The 20,934-nt window shown below is 41.1% G+C and overlaps 1 protein-coding gene across 1 annotated transcript in view; it reads right to left on the minus strand.

Annotated features, from left to right (window-relative positions):
• The window catches only part of FAM135B (family with sequence similarity 135 member B), a 149,356-nt gene that overhangs the window by 21,178 nt on the left and 107,244 nt on the right, over positions 1 to 20,934 (minus strand). The window contains exons 7-8 of the mRNA XM_075705113.1: positions 5,181 to 5,334; positions 2,448 to 2,497 (exon numbers count right to left, since the gene is read on the minus strand). Coding sequence (XP_075561228.1) covers positions 2,448 to 2,497; positions 5,181 to 5,334 — 204 coding nt within the window. The remainder of the gene's footprint in view (positions 1 to 2,447; positions 2,498 to 5,180; positions 5,335 to 20,934) is intronic.

Consider the following 20,934-nt stretch of genomic DNA (forward strand, 5'->3'; position numbering starts at 1 on the left):
TTACTGAGTTTACATTGTTAGGGTGCTATTCTGTTTTAATGAATTGTCCAAAATGGCACAAGCTCCAGTATCCATTCTGGTACTGGAAAAATTGGGGGGATACTGGTAGACAAGAGATCCTGCCCAAACATTTCTCAATGCAGAGTCAGGGCACTACTTTATTTACTGCACTCAATTTTATATGCTGTATGTCAATTCCTATGTTATTTTAATTTAGTCAGTAAGCTGCCTCTTACAACATAAACTGAAAGCACAGTCTTTAAAGAAGATGCATTATTAATGCAAGCCATACTAGGAATAGGTGTATGATGGCTATTTTTCCAGTTTATTGATTCTTAACCGTTTGAACATATTAGAGAGGAAGGAAGGAAGGAAGGAAGGAAGGAAGGAAGGAAGGAAGGAAGGAAGGAAGGAAGGAAGGAAGGAAGGAAGGAAGGAAGGAAGGAAGGAAGGAAGGAAGGAAGGAAGGAAGGAAGGAAGGAAGGAAGGAAGGAAGGAAAAGACAATGCCTGCTTCTAATTGTAAGAGTCTTACTGCACTGCCACACACAGCACAAGAGCTTAGCAATGAAGGTCAAATCCCAGGGACTCAATTCCTCAGAGCAAAACCTAGCAATTAAAATGATCACCAAACGCTATTCTGGCTACTCCATTCACACACCTGCTGCTGGGCTGTTCCCTATGACTGCACCTTTCAAACCCCACTCAGGGTAGTCTGGCTTTAACAATACTGTCACGCAAAACAAATTGAGGGTTTTTTTTGAGGAGTTGTTTTTGCTTGTTTGTTTATAAATCAAGCACACGATTAAAAAAATATTCCCCTTCCACTTTCTCCTGCATTGAGTTATCTGCTGTGTTCTTGGGTTGAATACAAAGCTATGGCAGGTTGAACTCACTTTTTTTCTTCTTTTGTTTGTATTTAATTTTAAAAATGTTCCTGGCTCTGGTAACACAGTGGTAATGGGAGACTAACCCCACAGGCTTCTCTCTGTATGGTTTTTAATAGCATTTTCTTCCTTTATAAATTACGTTTTTTTGTATGTTCTGCTGAAAAGAAATGGTTTCAGTTCACGTACTCCTAGAGACAAAACACTGGGAGACCATTGTCAATACTAATCTGTGCACCATACAGAGGTACATATGACTTCAGCACTTAACCGCAGTGATGGTCAATGTTGCACCTATGTCCCACCAATATTGTATAAGATCTCAACACGTCTTGAGAGTCTCTGCAAATTCAGTGCCTTTATCATCACATTATGCATAGATGGACAGAAAGCTATCATCCCAGGACACTAAGGCAAAATGTTTTCACGGTGTACAGGAAAACCAAAGTTCTTATAACACCCCAGATTCTAGCTGTTGTGTTCACCTATCTGTTGCTATGCTGTTCCCAGCAGCTTTCAAACAGCAGTGAAAGCAGTCTGGCTTTATTAATATTGCCATGCAAAATAAATCAATAAGCTTTTTGGGAGAACAAGAACTGGACAGGAATTAGAAAATACAGAGAAATTACTGCTAGCATTTTCTGATGTATGTCAAACTAATTTGGACTTTCCCAGACTCATAGAAAATAAGTCCAAAGGAGACTCGAGGTTGTGTTGTCTGACCTCCTATACCCTTACAGCTTCTAAATCTAGTAGAGCTGAGCCCAATAACTTATGTTTCTCTAAATTAAATTTATATGAAATCAGATTTCTTGCAAAGTATCCAAGTCATTACTTAATTTTAAGAAACTTGCCACTTCAAACATTTTTCACCCATGGCTGACAAACATTAGCCCACCATTTGTAACTGGAGTATGAATGTACTTCCAGTTTGGTTTGGCTTCAGCTTCCCTCCATTAATTGTTTTCATTCTTCCGTATGCTGTCCCTCCTGCTAATAAACTGAGCAAATCAAATCTATTAAACCTCTGATTATAAAGCATTTTCCCTAGTGATCAGATGACGCTTTTCTTCCTGGCACCCTTGACAACTCGTCTGTGTCTCATTTGAAATAAACATGGAAGAAGCAAGTTCAAGAGAGTAGATCACTCACTTCTGTGCCAAAATCACTTTTTTCCTCCCATAAGCCTCCCTACACAGGTATTTTTATTTGAAAAGGTATGGTTGTACAACCTGCCAAAGTGTCTTTTCTCCTGTCAGCATAAAAACTGTAATTGCAGTCTACCCCCAAATAATTTTTTTCTGCATACTCTGATACTCAGGGCTAGGCTCACTGAAAGATTTTAAAGCAATCCTGCTGGTGACTTATTACAAGTGACGGAAACATCTTGTAAATGACTCATCAAAATTATGTGAAATTGTTGGTGGAACAGAAACATTCAACAAACTTTCTGATGGCACAAATTCCCTTTCTCCCTACTCTGATATGTGACTGGGCTGTCTCAGTGTACCTGAAAAATGGACCTGAAAAACATAAAGGCAGATTCTATTGAAGAAAATACCTGCAGCTCTGTACAAAACTGAGATAACGTCTCTTCCACAGATAGCTCCTCTAGGGAAAAAACACAAAGAAAGAGATCAGGTTTGAGAACAGTACATGTGAAATGGTAATACTCTGCTGTCTATTCATGTGAGAAATAGGTCATTTGATATTCTTCCCCAACAGACAAATTTCTGTTTGGATGTGGACACTCCACAATCCACCTTGTACTGGTGCAGGTGCAGGTACAACTTCTGCTCATGTAACCTGGACCACTAAACCTGTAGAAGATCTGGAATGTTGTTTTCAGGACAAAGACAACAGAATTTGGCTTTTCATTGTCTACCTTCTCTTTTACTAGAAGTTTGCTTATTATTAGCCTTTGGTACTTATGGCCAACTCCAGAACTGAATGCAAAGTCTCACCATTGCAAAGTCTGAGCAAATGTGCAAGAAATATTTCTCCCTATTGTGCTACACAGGACTGTGTAAGCAATGCTAGATGTCTGACTAGTAAAAGATTGGGCATCTCTTGCCTTGTGGAGTGTGAAGCACCTCTCCACTCCTATAGCAAGCAGCACTGCTTTGATGTAGTCCTGAGAGAATCCAGCACAGAGATACTCCACTTTAAATGCACCACAGACTAAAAGGCAAAGGAGGACATAAATCAACTCTCCAACTTTGGCAGCTTGATTTTGCAATGTGGAACTTTCTAATAGTATCTGTAAAGAAACAAGCAGAAAAACCAACAGGCCAATCTCCTCCCCAATTCCCAAATGACTCTTCTTAAAAAGCACTAAGGGATGAGAAAGGACAGACTGAGATAGGTAACGTGTTGAAAAGACCCATCCTCAGCTGGTAAAATTTGGGAAACAATCATTCCCACTTTTAATGTCTAAACTAGGCTATTATTTTTTTAGTACAGTACTCAGGGAGATAGAAAAAAAGAATTAAGAAAGTCTGCAGAGATTTATAGTCTTGGATTTATCTTAACTATCTTTAGAAATCTATGATGAGATTAATCTGACCAATATAGATGTTTACAACTGAATGAGTCACTTACATTCTCCCTCTGGTCAGTGGAGAAAAATGAGCAAATACAAGGTGCAGTTCATGCCATCCCAAGGTAGAAAGCACTACTTGTCAGTTAACATATTTTATTGTCCTAAATGGGTCTGTTTGTTTCCAGTGATTGTAAGGAGACATATATAAAAATTTGCTTCATATTCAACATACTGGGTGAATCTTACACCCCATGATTTTGCTGAGTTTTGCAGCACGCTTCACAAGATTAGCCTTAAAACCAAATCTTCAGTAGATTTTCAGACTGTGAATAAAATGATGCAAATAGCACTCTGCTCAAGATGCTAAAAATGGTATTTGCATTTAGCAAAGTCGCATGCGTTACAAGAAGTATATTTGCAAATTAAGTGCCTGGTTCAGTACCAGTAGTAATTTGAAAACCAAGCTAATTGTATTTAGAAAGCCAATATGTGCTCTGGGGTAGTTCTCAAGTTGTGGTCAATCAACCATATATAACTCTGCGATCTTATAAGCCTGTCCAGGTGAGATACAAATCATCTATTATATATGCCCAATAACCAAGATGCCTGAAGCATGAGTTTTGTTGCATGTTGGATTCTGTCTGAGAGCTCATAAGTTGCAAATAAAAATGCTGTAATTTTTTTTTCTCATAGCTGGATTGAATAACACAGTATGTGCTCTTCCCACCCAATGAGTTTTAGGCTATCTTGAAGGGAAATGTAAGTTGGGAAACAAGACATGAAGTGGAAAATAGTAGCTATCAAGCCCGTAAGTCTGTAAAGCATAATGTATTATGTTTGATAGTTCTTGTATACAAGCACTATACAGTGAAACTGGAAAATGTTTTTTGCTCCCTTTTTAAATCTGTTGGCCAATGCAATTGACTCTCCTAATATAATTCTCTTTGTAACATAACAAACTGATAACTTCAAAACCTGTATACAGAAATACAAAGACACAAAAACGCAGATGTGAAATCATAAGCCACATTCCTTGAATTCATAGAAACAGGTGGGAGAGCAGGAATTAGTCAGGGACGCGCCTCATTTTCACAGGAGCCCATGCTGTCATTACAGACATGACTAAACACAAATTACAGAGCTCCAGCCCGCAAATCCAGCCAGCCAGCACTTGCACATTGGACCTAACAGGCCTGACCAGCCAAAAAAAGCTTCTGCCAAAACCAGAAAATCTATTGAACAATTGAATTAGGAAGAAAAGCAGAATAATTTTAAAGAGCAAGTTGTAATTATGTAATTGGCAGAGAAGAAATACATTGCAAATTGTAAATGAGGGAGTATGTTTCAAAAACACTCATATCACCTTTCAGATTTTTCTTTTCAGTTTTAAAAAAATGTTTGCTCAAGAGGAAAAAATATGCTAGAGTCTTCCCCAGATTTCATGGCAATTCAGAACTGGAAGTTCAAGTCTTCAAAAAGCAACTGAGGCCAAAAATTACTGAAAGGCAAGTATTTTGAAAAATTTATCAGAACATGTTACCCCTCTACACATCAGGTCACATCCTATAAAAGGATTTGCATAAGCTGAGAAGGCAGTCATCTTTAACAGTGTGCCAAAATAAACACTAATCAGAAAACAGGGACAAAAATCCTCTAAAATCTCTGAACAGCCCAAGAATTTTGGTACTAAATTGTGTATTGAAAATGCAGCACTGTCAGATATTCAGTGATTTTAAATGTCTGTTCACTTACCCAATTTCAGCTGTGGTAAATCAGGAATCTCCTTCATTATGAGGGTGTAGTACATGTGAAGTCCTCTTTGAGCATTCAAGAGCAGAAGACAGAGGTCCTTATGCCATTTGTATGCATGCTGCATGCAGTTTTCAGATGGGACATAAAAGCTGCCCTGTGTAACAAAAGTAACAAGAAAATAAAATACAGAGATTAAAATTTGTGGTCTCCATTTGTCCTAGACATTTCCACAAAAATCCAGTTGTGGGCAGCCTTTCATTTCTAATCAAGCAGTTGGCACCAAAGACAGATTTTAATTATCCCTACCTCCTAGCCACCTAACTAGATAGATGTGTAATCATAATAGTATGTCATTCTACATATATATTTTGCCCAAACCATACCAAAATTATTAGGTCCCAGCAATGCTGTCGCATGTGCAAAGACCCTCAGTCCAAACAGTCCAACAGAGAAGTCCATCTCTGTCCTTCACACATGTCCCACTGTGGAGCCAATGCCTCCCCACAATGTAGATAGTGCTGTGCAAAACACACTCCTTCTGCTATAAGAGAAGGGGTGATAAGGACTATAAAGGTGGCTACATTCACTTTCCTTTTTCCTCATATCCTCTTATCCCCTTCTGCGAAGGTTGTAGTTTGATGGTATCGCGGTATGCTTTGTTATGCATATTAGTGAAAAAAATGAGGATGGCATTGCTATTCTATCAACAAATATGAGCCACTGTACTCCAGGTTCAATGTCTGGATTAGTATATCTCTTGTGGGAGGACAGGTAATTGGACAGATCACAGCATGTTTAATACAAAAATTTCCCAAACATCACATTTACACTTAGATAATAAGCTGAGTTTGCATTAGGGCGCCATAAATCAAAAGTTTTCACTTCTGTCAAAAAACACTGCTTGTATAAATTACTCATATTTGAAATTTGCATTGCTCAGATTTAAAATAAGACTATTTATTAAACTGGTTTTGTGCCCAGGATTTCATGGAGAGCTGCAAGGAGAAGTATGACAACTATCAATAGAGAAGGGCAACAAGGCTGGTGAAGGGTCTGGAGCACAGGCCTTATGAGGAGCGGCTGAGGGAAATGGGGGTTGTTTAGCCTGGAGAAGAGGAGGCTGAGGGGAGACCTTATCGCTCTCTACAACTACCTGAAAGGAGGGTGTAGTGAGGTGGGTGTTGGGCTCTTCTCCCAAGTAGCTAGCGATAGGACGAGAGGAAATGGGTTCAAGCTGCGCCAGGGGAGGTTTAGATTGGATATTAGGAAAATTTTCTTCATGGAAAGGGTGGTCAAGAATTGGAACAGGTTGCCCAGAGAGGTGGTGGAGTCACCATCCCTGGAATTGTTCAAAAAACGGGTAGATGTGGCACTTGGGGACATGGTTTAGTCTAGTCTACCCTTGACTGGCTTAGAGTAGACTTGGTAGTGTAGGTTAATGGTTGGACTGGATGATCTTAAAGGTCTTTTCCAACCTATACAATTCTATGATTCTATAATAACAGCTCATATTTCTGAGGTCTCTGTATGCATTTTACAATTTTTATCCAATGATGCAGTAGAAAGGTGTTTGAGCACTTGTAATCATTGATTATATCTGGTTGTTGATCCCCCAAACAGGAGTAAGTTATCTGTATTGCAGGAGAAGAAAAGCTTATGAAAACAGAGAAGTGAGAAAGCCACCTAGGTGCTCTGTCCATGAACTGTATGGAACATCAGGTAAATTGAGAATAGATCTACATCTGCCTTTTTACAGCATATGGGCTGCACAAAGGCACCAGGAGAGGACTCCCTCTGTTGCATGCCTATGGAGAAACATGAACAATTTGCAACTTAGTCCACTGCTTATCATTGATGGGGTAAGAATACAATTCCTACATTCCAGCTAGGTACTGGTTGCCTTTTTAGACACTGACAGTCCAATAGTTACGCATCCCCAGGAGTAACGGTGAAGACCCACCAACCACACACCAGTGCATCTCCTATGTTTTTCTCCGTTTGACTTCCCTAAAGCCTGTATTTCATGCCTTTTAGCTTAAGCTGGGATGTTTCCCTCAGCTTTCTCATGCAAGTCTTCAAGATGTTAACTAGCATTCTGTGGTAGACACAAAGGGAACTGCTCATCTTGACCCACAGAGAAATGGCTGATGAAAATTGATGGAGTTGGTTGTTCTTGGAAGGTTTCAAAACCTCCAGCCTCAGCATAAATCTATTTTACTTCCACCATGGAATACAGAAAAAGAGAGCATAAAGAAATGATGCTGGAAACAATAGAAAATTGGAAGGGGATTGATATACAATGTCATGAAAAAATGTCCTCTTTTATAATCCATTGCTGATTTTTTTTAGGCAAAAATTACTCTGGCATTTAAATGCTACAATGATGAGCAGAAGGGAAAATGTGAGATAATTTCATAGTTCATATCAATACAATAACATGGTATTGTTGTGCAAGACTACACTTCTATTTGCAGCCTTTCTTGGCATAGATTATTGTTTAAAACTAACAATAAAAAGTAATAGGATAATGCAACTGCAGGTGGGCTCAAAAATGTGTGAATTAAAGATGTTGAAAATTCTATCAATTAGCTCTGTTTTAAATTCTTTAATGTTTGCCTACTTCTCTTATGGTGCTTTTTCAAATTTGACTGCAGCGGCATTAATAAAAATCTTAGAGACCAGATAGTTCAACTTACTGAAGGATTTAGGAGAGTATACTTTGCAAAGATTTACATAGTGGCAAAATACAGAATAGAGAAAGGACAATTATAAAAAAAAATAAACCCAGTTCACTGAGCATTGTCTGTTAGCAGCATAACTTGGTCATTATTGTAGAAATTTAGAATAATTTAGGCTGGAAGGGACCTTTGGAGATCATCTAGTCCAACTGGCTGCTTAAAACAGGTCTAATCAGAACAAATTGCTTAGTGTTGTATCCTTCTGAGACTAACTCTGAAGAGGTAGATCCCACCACCTGTCTGGGCAATGTGTGCCAGTGGTTTACCACCTTCACATTAATATTTTTTCTTTGTATCAAGTCAGAATTTCCCAGGTTTCAACCTGTGTGTGCTGCCTCTCATCCTATTGCCATGCAATGTCAAGAAGAATATGGCTTTTTCTTCTCTTTCTTCTTTAATCAGGTAGTTGTAAATGGCAGTAACATTCCCCCTAAATCTTCTCTTCTCTGGACTGAACAAGACCAGTCTTCTTGGCCTCTCCTTGTACATCATGTGCTCTAGCCCCTGAATACATTGGTGCCTTTTGCTGAACTGGATCCAGTAAGTCCATATATCTCCTGTACTGGAGAGCACAGAACTGGACACAGTACTCCGGACGTGTCTCACCAGTGCTGAGGAGAGGGGAAGGCTTGCTTCCCTCACCCTGCTGGCAATGATCTCAGGGATGCTGCCAGGACTTTTCTTTTTTGGCAACACTGTTACCTATACCAAAGAGCTTGAAATGTATCTGCTTTTGTTGAGAAGGACCTCAGTTTTACTTTCTCTTTTGTAGACAAAGTAATGAGAAGAATTTACCTGCTTTGTGTCCTCTTTCAAACATTTCTGTCAACTAATCCTACAGATTTACTCAGGATTTCAGGAAACAGACTAGTATGAATCCAAAATTAATTAAAAAGAAGTCAGATATTTCTGAAGATCCTTTAACATTAAGTCCCAAAACAATTAGTTTCAGAGACACTTCCATGCAAAAGCAACAGGCACCTGGAGTCATTGCCCTACTAATCTGCCACCTGAAGATTTTAAATGCCAACCTAAATTTGTTTTATTTACTCTAAAGACAACTCTAGGATTGATGTCTCTGTGGGTTTTGTTTTGGGGTTTTGGGGATTTTTTATGCATGAATAGCAAGAGTGTATGTATGGGGGACTAGGTTGTTTGTTTACCAACGAGGCAAGTTGCCTCCTGATTAATCATTTCAGAGTTCTAGGGTTCTCTGCAATCAAGAGAAAGAGCAGAACCTTTGCCACCATTTTAGCCATACTCTATACAATTCAGTCTGGCTCCTCATTTTGGAAAAGGAGATGCTTTAACATGGAAGAAGTACAGTTAGCAAATGGTGCAGTCCTCTGAAGTAATGTTGGTTTTCCACATAAGTAGAATCATACTGAGTCCAGAGAAACTGTTCCTTCTGCTCCCTCCTTAAAGGAGTGCCATCTTCTAATTGTAAGCACTAAGTGAATAAAGACTAGCTTGGTGTATTTCTCACAGAAAAAGGTTCCAGTTTTATACCTTCCACTTTAAGAGAAAACATATAAGGAGAAAGATTGTCAAATATCCTCATTAAAACCAGACAATAAGAAAATTATAGGCTCTGAGAGAAGGACTCACACCCATGAACTTAGATACCTATTTCTGAGCTACCACCTCTGTTGAGAGACGGAGAACTGATAAAGAAAAATACATTGCTGGGGAATGATTGTTTTCATCATAAAGCTGACATCTAAAATCAAGGAACTGAACTGTGGCCACTTCTTCCCATTAATTATGAAGGAAGCATAGGACAACTGACCACATGTTCTACACTGTAGACACATAGAATCAGGAACACTGAGCACAACTACAACAGACAAGTCAAATTTCCTCTAGCATTGCTGTTCATCAAAATGTAAACATTCTTCAAACTACTGTAAGATATGGATGATATACATGTGTGCATAAAGGTCTGAAAAGATTGCCTCCAGATGTCCTTTCTTTTCCTGTCCCAGCTCTTTGGGAGGAATATCTGTACCAAAGAAAGGCGCTGTGCTTTGCAAATACCATTGCATGGGAGGAACAGCACCTCACAGTCACAGTTGAAGGCATTGCCAAACAGACATAGTCCAGGCCATGCCGTGCATGAGTAAGAGGCCATATCATTAAGTTGAAGCATTTTGATGAAACTTTATTAAATGGCAACAGACTTTGAAACCCTGTTGTTTAATGGGAACATTCATCCTAATTTGAAAAATCATCTTGTCAAGGTGGAAAGTGAGCATGATAGAAAAGAGACGCCAAGCTCCAAATCTCTGGTCCTTCAGTGACTTAAAGACATTACTGCTCTCACAGGATTGTTTTTTCTGAAAGTTGTCACACACATACAGGGTGCAGAGCAGGACATAACAGCGATTGTTAAACCCACCTCAGGGACAGTTTAAGCTAATGTGAACTAAGGTCTGTGCATCCACGTCTGCAGGGACTCCAGCAGGGCAGGCATCTGTCAGATGATGTCATTATAAACTACTGCAGCTAAATCAGCTTATCTGTCACTGTTCAGTAAGCTGAGAAATGTCAAGAAATATCTTCCTTTGCGATGGCCTGAAGATTGCAAACCTTCCACATTCACTATTTTAATTGCAACTTCTGCGCATTTATTTAGGTGGTCCCCTGTTTCCTAGGTTATAGCCTGAAACAGGGATTCAGACTACAATACTAAGAAATCGAGTTCAGTAACAGACATGGTACATGCTATTCTAAGGAAAATACTGCCGTAAAACTCGTAGTCGGGAAAACCAGTGGCTATGACGCATTAAACAGCTACAAAGTCCTTAGCATTCTGGGTTTCTTGAAGCAGAAGGACAGATGACAGTTTACTTCTGGTTAAGACAAAACTCCCATTAAAAAGTAAAAGTCCATACTGAAGCTGACAATCCCAGCTTGCACAAGGCACGATGGCTGCCCTGGGCTTGTAATATCCATTTTAAAAGTACATGTTAGTTTTCTTTGTAAAGATTCTCATGACCTTTTGAGTTAATCCCTTTAGTCTACTGTTATTTTAATCTCATTAGCTTGTAGGTAGACAGATTTTTCTATGCTAGTTGTAACATGCATCTGTACTGATTTCCTTTTCCAAGACCCTGTCTGTCTGTAAGAGTAGACTGTATCTCTGCTTTTGCCCTTTTCTGCTTCTGAAAATTTTGGGAGCAAATGAATGCCTGACATATCTTCAAGACTTAGCACCTAAAGGTACTCTGATAGCAAAGATGGATGACAACACAGAAGCTAATAGTACTGATACCAGAGAAAAGTATGACTTCCATTACGCCAACATAATCAGAGGTAAAACAGATCAAGAAAACTAAGACATGATGGAAAAGGAGGCAGTCAGGAAAACAATGCAAACAACTGCAAATAATGCTGATAATTGCACACTGCAATGATGTGCTTTAAGAATTGTTTTTTTTCCCGTGGTATGTGAAAGAACATCAGCTGTATTGATCCCAGATGTTAAAAAAAAAAAAAAAAGGTGTCCCATCAGCTGCCAAATGAGATTATTTTCCAGCACATATCTGATGAACTCAGCAATGAGGTTCCTTTTTATGTTGAGCAAGTAACCAGTAGAGAGGTAGGCATATTACCAAAACCTACAACTAGCAGCCTCAAGAGAAGGAAAAGTTGTACCAGCTTTGGAGACTGAACTAGTCCTGTGAGTGATAGATTTGAAAAACCGCAGACAGGGAGGTTGATAAGGTTGTACCTTGTCTAATCTCCTATAGAAAATGTTGTTCTGTTGTGCTGCGCCAAACTAGAAGGAAGGCATCAAAATGAACGTATTATACTGAAAGTAGAATCATAGAATCATAGAATCATTTAGGTTGGAAAAGACCCTTAGGATCACCGAGTGCAACTGTAACCCTAACACTGCCAAGTCCACCACTAAACTATGTCCCTAAGCACCCTGTCTTTTAAATACCTTCAGCGATGGTGTCTCAACCACTTCCCTGGGCAGCCTGTTCCAGTGATTGATAAACCTTTTGGTGAAGAAATTTTCCTAATATCCAATCTAAACATCCTCATGCGCAACTTGAGGCCATTTCCTCTTGTCACCTGCTACTTGGGAGACAAGACTGACACCCATCTCGCTACAACCTCCTTTCAGGTAGTTGTAGAGTGACAAGGTCACCCCTCAGCCTCCTCTTCTCCAGGCTAAACAATCCCAGTTCCCTCAGCCGCTCCTCATAAGGCCTGTGCTCCAGACCCTTCACCAGCTTTGTTGCCCTTCTCTGAACACGCTCCAGCACCTCAATGTCCTTCTTGTATTCAGGGGCCCAAAACTGGACACAGGATTCCAGGTGCGGCCTCACCAGCACCGAGTACAGGGGGACAATCACCTCCCTGCTCCTGCTGGCCACACTATTCCTGATACAGGCCAGGATGCTGTTGGCCTTCTTGGCCACTTGGGCACACTGCTGGCTCATGCTCAGCCGGCTGTCGACCAACACCCCCAGATCCTTTTCGGCCAGGCAGCTTTCCAGCCACTCTTCCCCAAGCCTGTAGCGTTGCATGGGGTTGTTGTGACCCAAGTGCAGGACCCGGCACTTGGCCTTGTTAACCTCATACAGTTGGCCTTGGCTCATCAGTCCAGCCTGTCCAGGTCCCTCTGCAGGGCCATCCTACCCTCCAGCAGATCGACACTCCCACCCAGTTTGGTGTTGTCTGCAAACTTACTGAGGGTGTGTTTGATCCCCTCATCCAGATCGTTGATAAAGATATTAAAAAGAACTGGCCGCAATACTGAGCCCTGGGGAACACCACTTGTGACCGACTGCCAACTGTGTTTAACTCCATTCACCACAACTCTTTGGCTGCACCATCCAGCCAGTTTTTTACCCAGCAAAGAGTACGCCCATCCAAGCCATGAGCAGCCAGTTTCTCCAGGAGAATGCTGTAGGAAACGGTGTCAAAGGCTTTACTAAAGTCTAAGTAGACAGCATCCACAGCCTTTCCCTCATCCACTAAGTGGGTCACCTTGTTATAGAAGGAGATCAGGTTAGTCAAGCCGGACCTGCCTTCCATAAACCCATGCTGACTGGGCCGGATCACATGGTTGTCCTGTACATGCTGCATGATGGCACTCAGGATGATCTGCTCCATAACATTCCCCGGCACTGAGGTCAGGCTGACAGACCCATAGTTCCCTGGACCCTCGTTCCAGCCCTTCTTGCAGATGGGCATCACATTTGCTAACCTCCAGTCAACTGGGACCTCCACAGTTAGCCAGGACTGCTGATAAATGATTGGAAGTGTCTTGGTGAGCCCTTCCACCATCTCCTTCAGCACCCTTGGGTGGATCCCATCCAGCCCCATAGACTTGTGAGCATCCAGGTGGTGTAGCAGGTCACTAACCATTTCCCTTAGATTATGGGGACTTCATTCTGTGCCTTGTCCCTGCCTTCCAGCTCAGGAGGGTACCCTGAGAACAACTGGTCGTACTATTAAAGACTGAGGCAAACAGGCACTAAGTACCTCAGCCTTTTCCTCATCCTTTGTCACTATATTTCCCTTGCATCCAATAAAGGATGGAGATAGTCCTTAGTGCTCCTTTTGTTGCTAACATATTTATAGAAACATTTTTTAATTGTCTTTTACTGCAGTAGCCAAATTAAGCTCTAGCTGGGCTTTGACCCTTCTAATTTCCTCCCTGCATAACCTCACAACATCTTTGTACTCCTCCTGAGTTGCCTGCCCCTTCTTCCAAAGATCATAAACTCTCTTTTTTTTCCTGAGTCCCAGCCAAAGCTCTCTGTTCAGCCAGGCCAGTCTTCTTCCCCACTAGCTCATATTTTGGCACGTGGGGATGGCCTGCTCCTGCATCTTTAAGATTTCCTTCTTGAAGAATGTCCAACCTTCCTGGACTCCTTTGCCCTTCAGGACTGCCTCCCAAGGGACTCTGTCAACAAAGCCCCTAAACAGGCCAATGTCTGCCCTCCAGAAGTCCAAGGTGGCAGTTCTGCTGACCCCCCTCCTTAATTCTCCGAGAATCGAAAACTCTATCATTTCATGATCGCTATGCCCAAGAAGGCATCCAATCATCACATCACCCACAAGTCCTTCTCTGTTTGTAAACAACAGGTCCAGCAGAGCACCTTCCCTAGTAGGCTCACTCACCAGCTGTGTCAGGAAGGTATCTTACACACAATCCAAGAACCTCCTAGACTCTTTCCTCCCTGCTGTATTGTATTTCCAGCAGACATCTAGAAAGTTGAAGTCCCCCATGAGAACAAGAGCTAGCAATCATGAGACATCTCCCCGCTGCTTATAGAATATTTCATCTGCCTCTTCATCTTGGTTGGGTGGTCTATAACAGACTCCCACCATGATATCTGCCTTATTGGCTTTTCCCCTGATTCTTACCCATAAACACTCGACTTTCATCACTGTTGTCAAGCTCTAGAGAGTCAAAAAACTCTCTAACATAAGAAGGTACACCACTGCCTCTCCTTCCTTGCCTATCCCTTCTGAAGAGTTTATAGCCATCCATTCCAGCACTCCAGTTGTGTGAGTCATCCCACCATGTTTCTGTGATTGCAACTATATCATAGTTTTACAGCTGCCCCATTGCTTCCAACTCCTCCTGTTTGTTGCCCATGTTGCATGTATTGATGTAGATAGACTTCAGTTGGGCTATTACCACCTTTTTTGGGGGACAAGCCTTAATTCCTATGTGACTATTCTTAGGCACTTCTGTGGTTTCTAACATATTGACAATCATTGCATCTTTGCTGCCGCATGGATCTCCATCTCCTACGCCCAATGAGATGGCCAAGGTGCTGTGCGCATTAGTACAGGGACATTTCAAATGTGCTCCAGTGTACTCAGCACATTGTGGAGCAGACTGAAGGACCTTGCTAGCACACTGTTCCTCAAATGTTGGTGTGCCACCCCCAGACTTATCTCTAGCGAGCCTGGTTTTAGCTCTTTCCCCCTTCAAATCTAGTTTAAAGCTCTTTCAATGAGCCCTGCTAACTGCTGTGCAAAGGAGTGCACCCCATCTGTCACCAGCAGACCTGGTGTTGTGTAGATCAACCCATGATCAAAAACCCCAAAATTCTGCCGGTGACACCAGTCACAGAGCCAGGTATTGATCTGCTGGGCCTTCTTGTTTCTTCCTTCATCATTCCCTGCAAATGGAAGGATAGAGGAGAACACTGCCTGTGCTTCTGATCCCTTAACCAGCTGTCCCAAGGCCCTGAAGTCTCTCTTGATTGCCCTTGGACTTCTTAGTGTAACTTCATTGCTGCCTACATGAAAAAGCAATAATGGATATTAATCCAAGGGCCGCACTAGGGGAGGAAGTTTTCTCGGTGTATCTTTAATCCAGGCCCCAAGGAGGCAGCAGACTTCCTTGAGAAGTGGGTCCGGTCAGCATATTGGACCTTCTGTTCCTCTCAGAAGAGAGTTTCCTATGCCAATGACCCGTCTTTTTTTCATTGAAGTGGTTTTGATGCAGGGTGTAGGCCAACTTAACCTTGGCAACACCTCCAACCTAGATGGACCATCATCCTCATCATTGTTTGGTTCCACTTGCAGAGCCTCATAGCTATTATGCAAAGGCACCTGGGAAGGTGGAGCAGTCACGGAGGAGATGCAGCTGCTGCGCTGGGCAGGAACTTGTCGCCATTGCCCCCATCCCTTAGGTCGCTGTGCTCTGTCGGGTGGGGAGAGGATAGGGCATCCTCCGTATCATGTGTCCTGCCAGACAGATCTGTCCCAGGGATGGTAGGGTGTGGTTCCAGCAGTCTGTCTCCTTCTCAAACTCCCTGATACTCCTCAACCTCTCACCTGCCCCGGAGCTCTGTCACCAAGCAGAGGAGTTCCCCTACCTGGGCACCCTCCCACAGGTGTGCTCGCTGCTGCCACCCGGCACTGGCATCAGAGCAGGGCACAGCCTGCAGCCCAGCACCTGGGCAGCAGCGTGTTCCCTCCAGAGCTCTGTCTGGAAGCTGCGTCAGTCGTGGGGGTGCAGAGTTTAGAGAGGACACGGCCTTCTGCTGGGTGGAAACCACTGCTCCTTGGTCGAGCTGGCAGAGCTACAGCACCCTTCCTGCCCGCCCTTCTACACAAACTGGAGCTGCTCACCTCGGCAACAGGTCTTGTCAACCACTGTCGCACGAGCTGCAGGCTCCAGCAGGTCTCTCCACTGCTCTGAGGTTACTCCTGCTCAGGCGACCCTGCTGTGCACCACACAAGAGTGCTCTGCTGCCGATCGTGCCACCACCAGAGCTGCTCACTTCAGCAACTGAGTAAATGTAAAACACTTCCTAGTTCCTGCTTCTCAGTGGTGAAATAGAGAAACTAATTTTCCTAAGTGTCAGGTGAGCATGTAAGTGTACACATTATATCAGAAAGGATATATCACTTAAGGTATGTTTGCAGGGTGTCATGAAGAATCATGTACATACAGCCTTAATTTCTCCATTCCTCAGTTTACTGAGGAGTGATGACATAAAGAAAAACCTAGTCAAATGCCAGATATAAACAACTGTCTAGTGTTTTGGAAATGTAAAGGCTTCAGTTCAATTTGATCATGTTCTGCAAAGCTAGATCCCAACACTGGACTGTCACTGTCCCTTGTCCATCTGTCTTTTAAGATGTTCTTCTTCTAGATTTACCCAGCCAAGTAAAATAGTCTACAAAATCAACAACCCCAAACAAACTAAACATTCTTGACAATATCACTGCTGAATACATTTAAATAAATCATCCTTTTAAATGAATAGTTTTCCTGTGTAATGCTCTTTTCAGTCAACAGAATTCTCCTATAATTAGAGTGTATTACTTTATAAATGTACTTTCCTGTATAACAAGAGAAAGGAAAATTACTTGAGAAAAGCAAACACTGTAATTAAATAAGGTTCATGCCAATTCATTATTCAAATGCAGAGAACAAGTTGTGAATATCCACTTCCAGGGTACTAAATCCATCTAATATCAAAAGGCACCAATTGGATTTTATGTTTTGTAATATACAGTAAGTTGCTTGTGTTTGTTTTGTATTAAAGTCATTTCACAAGCTATGTTAACTATGTGCAATGTTCAACAATAGCACTAACAGTTGGTAAATTAAACCCTTTACGTTTAATCTAAATTGAAACAGCATTTCACAATTCAGATTCAAATTCAAATTGCTTGTCAATAATTTCAAGATACTAAAAAGCCATTCCAGACTAAATAGTAAATTTTTCAGTCTCCAACAGTATTTCATTAGCAGACAGAACTAGCCTACCTTGCCTAGTTCTGGCAAAGATCTGGAGAACTGCTTGAAACAGAGCAATAAATCTCAGCATCCCAAGATGAATGCAGTTTCTGAGAGCACAGCGTCTGCCCATTTGTCACCTCATATATAAATTTTATTCTAGCTTCTAGCTAACTAAGGAGATTCTTCATCTCTGCTTTGGACACTGTTTTCTAAGATAGGACATTTCCTGTTATTTGGTGGTTGGAAATGAAATCATAGTTATGGCTTGAGATAATACATTAGTGTTTACACCTCATAATTTTTTGAAATAAAGACAGAGGATTGAAAGATAACAACTTCCGGTAATTAGGGATATGACTGAAGCATACAAGCAGAAGAATACTCTTTCACATGTTGTGGTTTAACCTGGCAGGCAGCTAAACACCACACAGCCATTCGCTCACTCTCCCCCTCCCCAGTGGGATAGGGGAGAAAATCAGAAAAACAAAAGTAAAATTCATGGGTTGAGATAAAGACAGTATAATAGGACAGAAAAGGAAGGGATAATAATAATAATGAAAGAATATACAAAATAAGTGATGCACAATGCAATTGCTCGCCACCCACTGACCAATACTCAGACAATTCCCAAGCAACTATCACAGCCTCCCAGCCAACCCCCCCCCGGTTTCTATACTGAGCATGACATCATAAGGTATGGAATAACCCTTTGGGCAGTTTGGATCAACTGTCCTGGCTGTGCCCCCTCCCAGCTTCTTGTGCACCTGGCAGAGCATGGGAAGCTGAAAAAGTCCTTGACTAGTGTAAGCACTGCTCAGCAACAACTAAAACATCAGTGTGTTATCAACATTATTCTCATACTAAATCCAAACACAGCACTATGGCAGCTACTAGGAAGAAAATTAACTCTATCCCAGCCAAAACCAGGACATGTGTAGGAACACAAATGACAAAGAGAGATACTTGTATTTTATACTTAAAAAAAAAAAACAAAACAAAACAGGAAGTGAACCAGAAGTTACGTCATGCAGCTTATATTATGCCACTTATCTTATGCTTGTTAAATATTTCACAAACATTTATATCTGCAGAGTGTTTGTTAAAGAAACACAACCAACCAACCAAACAAACAAATAACCCCCCCCCTAATTTATTGGGATCTTTACATCACGAAACACTTGTTTGGGAATACAATCTCCTGAACAGGACAGTTGGCTGCTGTCCAGAGGATGATGCAAGTCTCTGTTGCAATGGTCCTTACAATGATCTTCAGCTGGATCAGGTGAGACTCCCCCAGCTGTTGTTCTGCTGAAGTCCTATACCAGCTGGGCTGTGGTCCTGTGTGACCACTCCAGCACATCCATCACCCATTGTTATTGAGTATACTAAACTACGTATGAAACATCTCATTAATATCTCAACTTTTTATGAAAGACTGTTCTAGAAAGACCTCTACAGGAATACTTCCTATTGACCATCCACAAGAGTCTTTTCTGTGTTTGGTTTGGTCACTTCTGCATCAGGAACCTCCCATCAGAATCTCTGGGACAACCAGATATACCCACCCAGGTTGCTTGTCACTATATCAAAGCACACAAGTTGTACCGGTCAGCTTTTCTAGGAGCTGCTTGGAAGAATCTCTGGGTCTGATCAAATTCCCACCCAGAAAGATTCTACAGCAATGGGTTAATGTTGCTTCTAATTGTTGCCACCTCCTCTCAGGTTGATCCATTTTCTCATCCATATAGGCAACAAACTGAGGGGTTCCTGGACCCCCAGAGACAGAAAGAAAACACAGATTTACTAGATGGCTAAAATTATTTTAGTTTTTAATTTATCCTGACCTTTGTTTCTCTCCCTCCTTTAACCCAGTTTTTTATTTCTTGCTGAGAAACCAACAGCAGGCCCACAGATGTTCCCTTTTTATGTGAAGGGACACACATGACTACACATGTTGAGGGAGATATGATATGTCCCTGTTAATCAAATCAGTGTTTTGAATGTAAAATGTAAAATCTACAGCTTGATTAGAGGGCACCAGTGGTGGGAGACAGGCAAGTTCTTACCCCATTTACTGAAACTGTTTGCATGTCAGAAATTATTTTTGTCATAAAGAGGTTATCATGTAAATATGCTAAATTGAACTCTGAGAGAAGACTGAAGAGGCAAAGAATGTCTTCTTCTGAGCCCCAAAGCAGTTCCTATGGCACAAATGACATGAAATCCAAAGGGAAAAAAAGAACCTTGATGATTTAACATGAAGTACTTTCAGTGAGAATGTTTCATGAGAAAAAAGCAGAAAAATCCTGCATTTGGGTTGACTAAGAATATTGTTTGTAAATATATGGTACATATATAAAAAACTCTATACGTATACACACATGTGTGTATATATGTATATTTGTATTTCCATTGTGTTATGGAAAAAAACCCAAACCAAAACAACTCCCCATCTTAATTCACTCATAAATAGAAAATAACTTCTAGCTCCCTGTGCCAGACAGTGAAAAATTATTGGCAAATCTGAAACCATACCATAGTTCAAAGACATGAAAGTCCACAGTGGCCAACCTGTGGATGCCGTTCTGTGGTGACATACTGTTTCTTCTTAGCCTGGTTTCCTCGCAAACACTGCATATTCAATCATGCTGTCTGTGTATGTGTCACTCTGCCAGTGCTCCCAGCAATTTTTTTAAATGCTGGCTGAGTTTAGCCTTCTTTGAGAGATAGGAAAAAGTCTCCAAGACATTAAATGTCTAAAGGTGTGGTGAAAATAGGCAGCCAAGAAAGAAAAGGGACTTTAAATATTTGTCTAACAGAAAGACTGTAGACTACACAGCACAGGCATGGTATACAAACCTTGATCCTATCTGGCAGAAAAACAATACATTTCTGTGTTCTCCATCTGTCAGCAGCAGATCTGTGAACACAGAACTTTCTTGAGGATGGGTGACAACCATGTAAGCCAGCTCCTAGAAACTTCATTCCTCTAATATCCACTAACAGAAAGACAACATGCTTATGGAAAACTGGGAAAATTAAGCACCTTCCATCAAACAAAGTGCAACCTAGAACCAAACACGTGAGATAAACGGATATATTGGACTAGGATGCACCTGAATGTGCTATCCTATCAACTTAATAAATTGCCTTGCTGGTGTTGATTTACTAGTCTGCTATATGATATGATGGTCCATTACCCAAAGCTCTAAAATTAAAAAAAAAAAAAAAAAAATCACTATATTAGATCTACCTTTGATTTATATGATACTAGTAACACTAATTAAAAGTGTCAATAAAGGACAATAGTTACAAAGACATTGACAATATATGGAACTATTTAGGCTTTGCCTCTCACTCAATCTGTTATGTAAGAAAAAGGAGGTTGCTATTACATAAATACAAGATACAATTTGACATTTATACTAACTCTTAAAGTTAGAGTTACTTTGTCAAAACCACTGGTTTGATAACGCAGTAGAAAAAAATATTTGAGATTGGAGTCAGATTTAGTGATAATTTACACTTCATACAAAATTAGCAGGAAGAAAGTATTTGACTTGAGACCCTTGAAAAACAGAACCATCAGCCTTGAAAAAGAGCCATCCTCTGAATAGGTAGAAGAGAATTATCCTGGTCAGCTCTAATGGTTGTGTCTCAGGGTTTCAATACTATAAGTCACTGTTCAAAACACAAGCTGTAGGTTTCTTAATTACAAGTGGCTGAGAAAGAAGTGGCCAAGAAAGTATTTGACAGGAAAATTTCCATCTAAAAATACCAT

Source organism: Pelecanus crispus, chromosome 2 (assembly GCF_030463565.1).
Source record: "Pelecanus crispus isolate bPelCri1 chromosome 2, bPelCri1.pri, whole genome shotgun sequence".
NCBI lineage: Eukaryota > Metazoa > Chordata > Aves > Pelecaniformes > Pelecanidae > Pelecanus > Pelecanus crispus.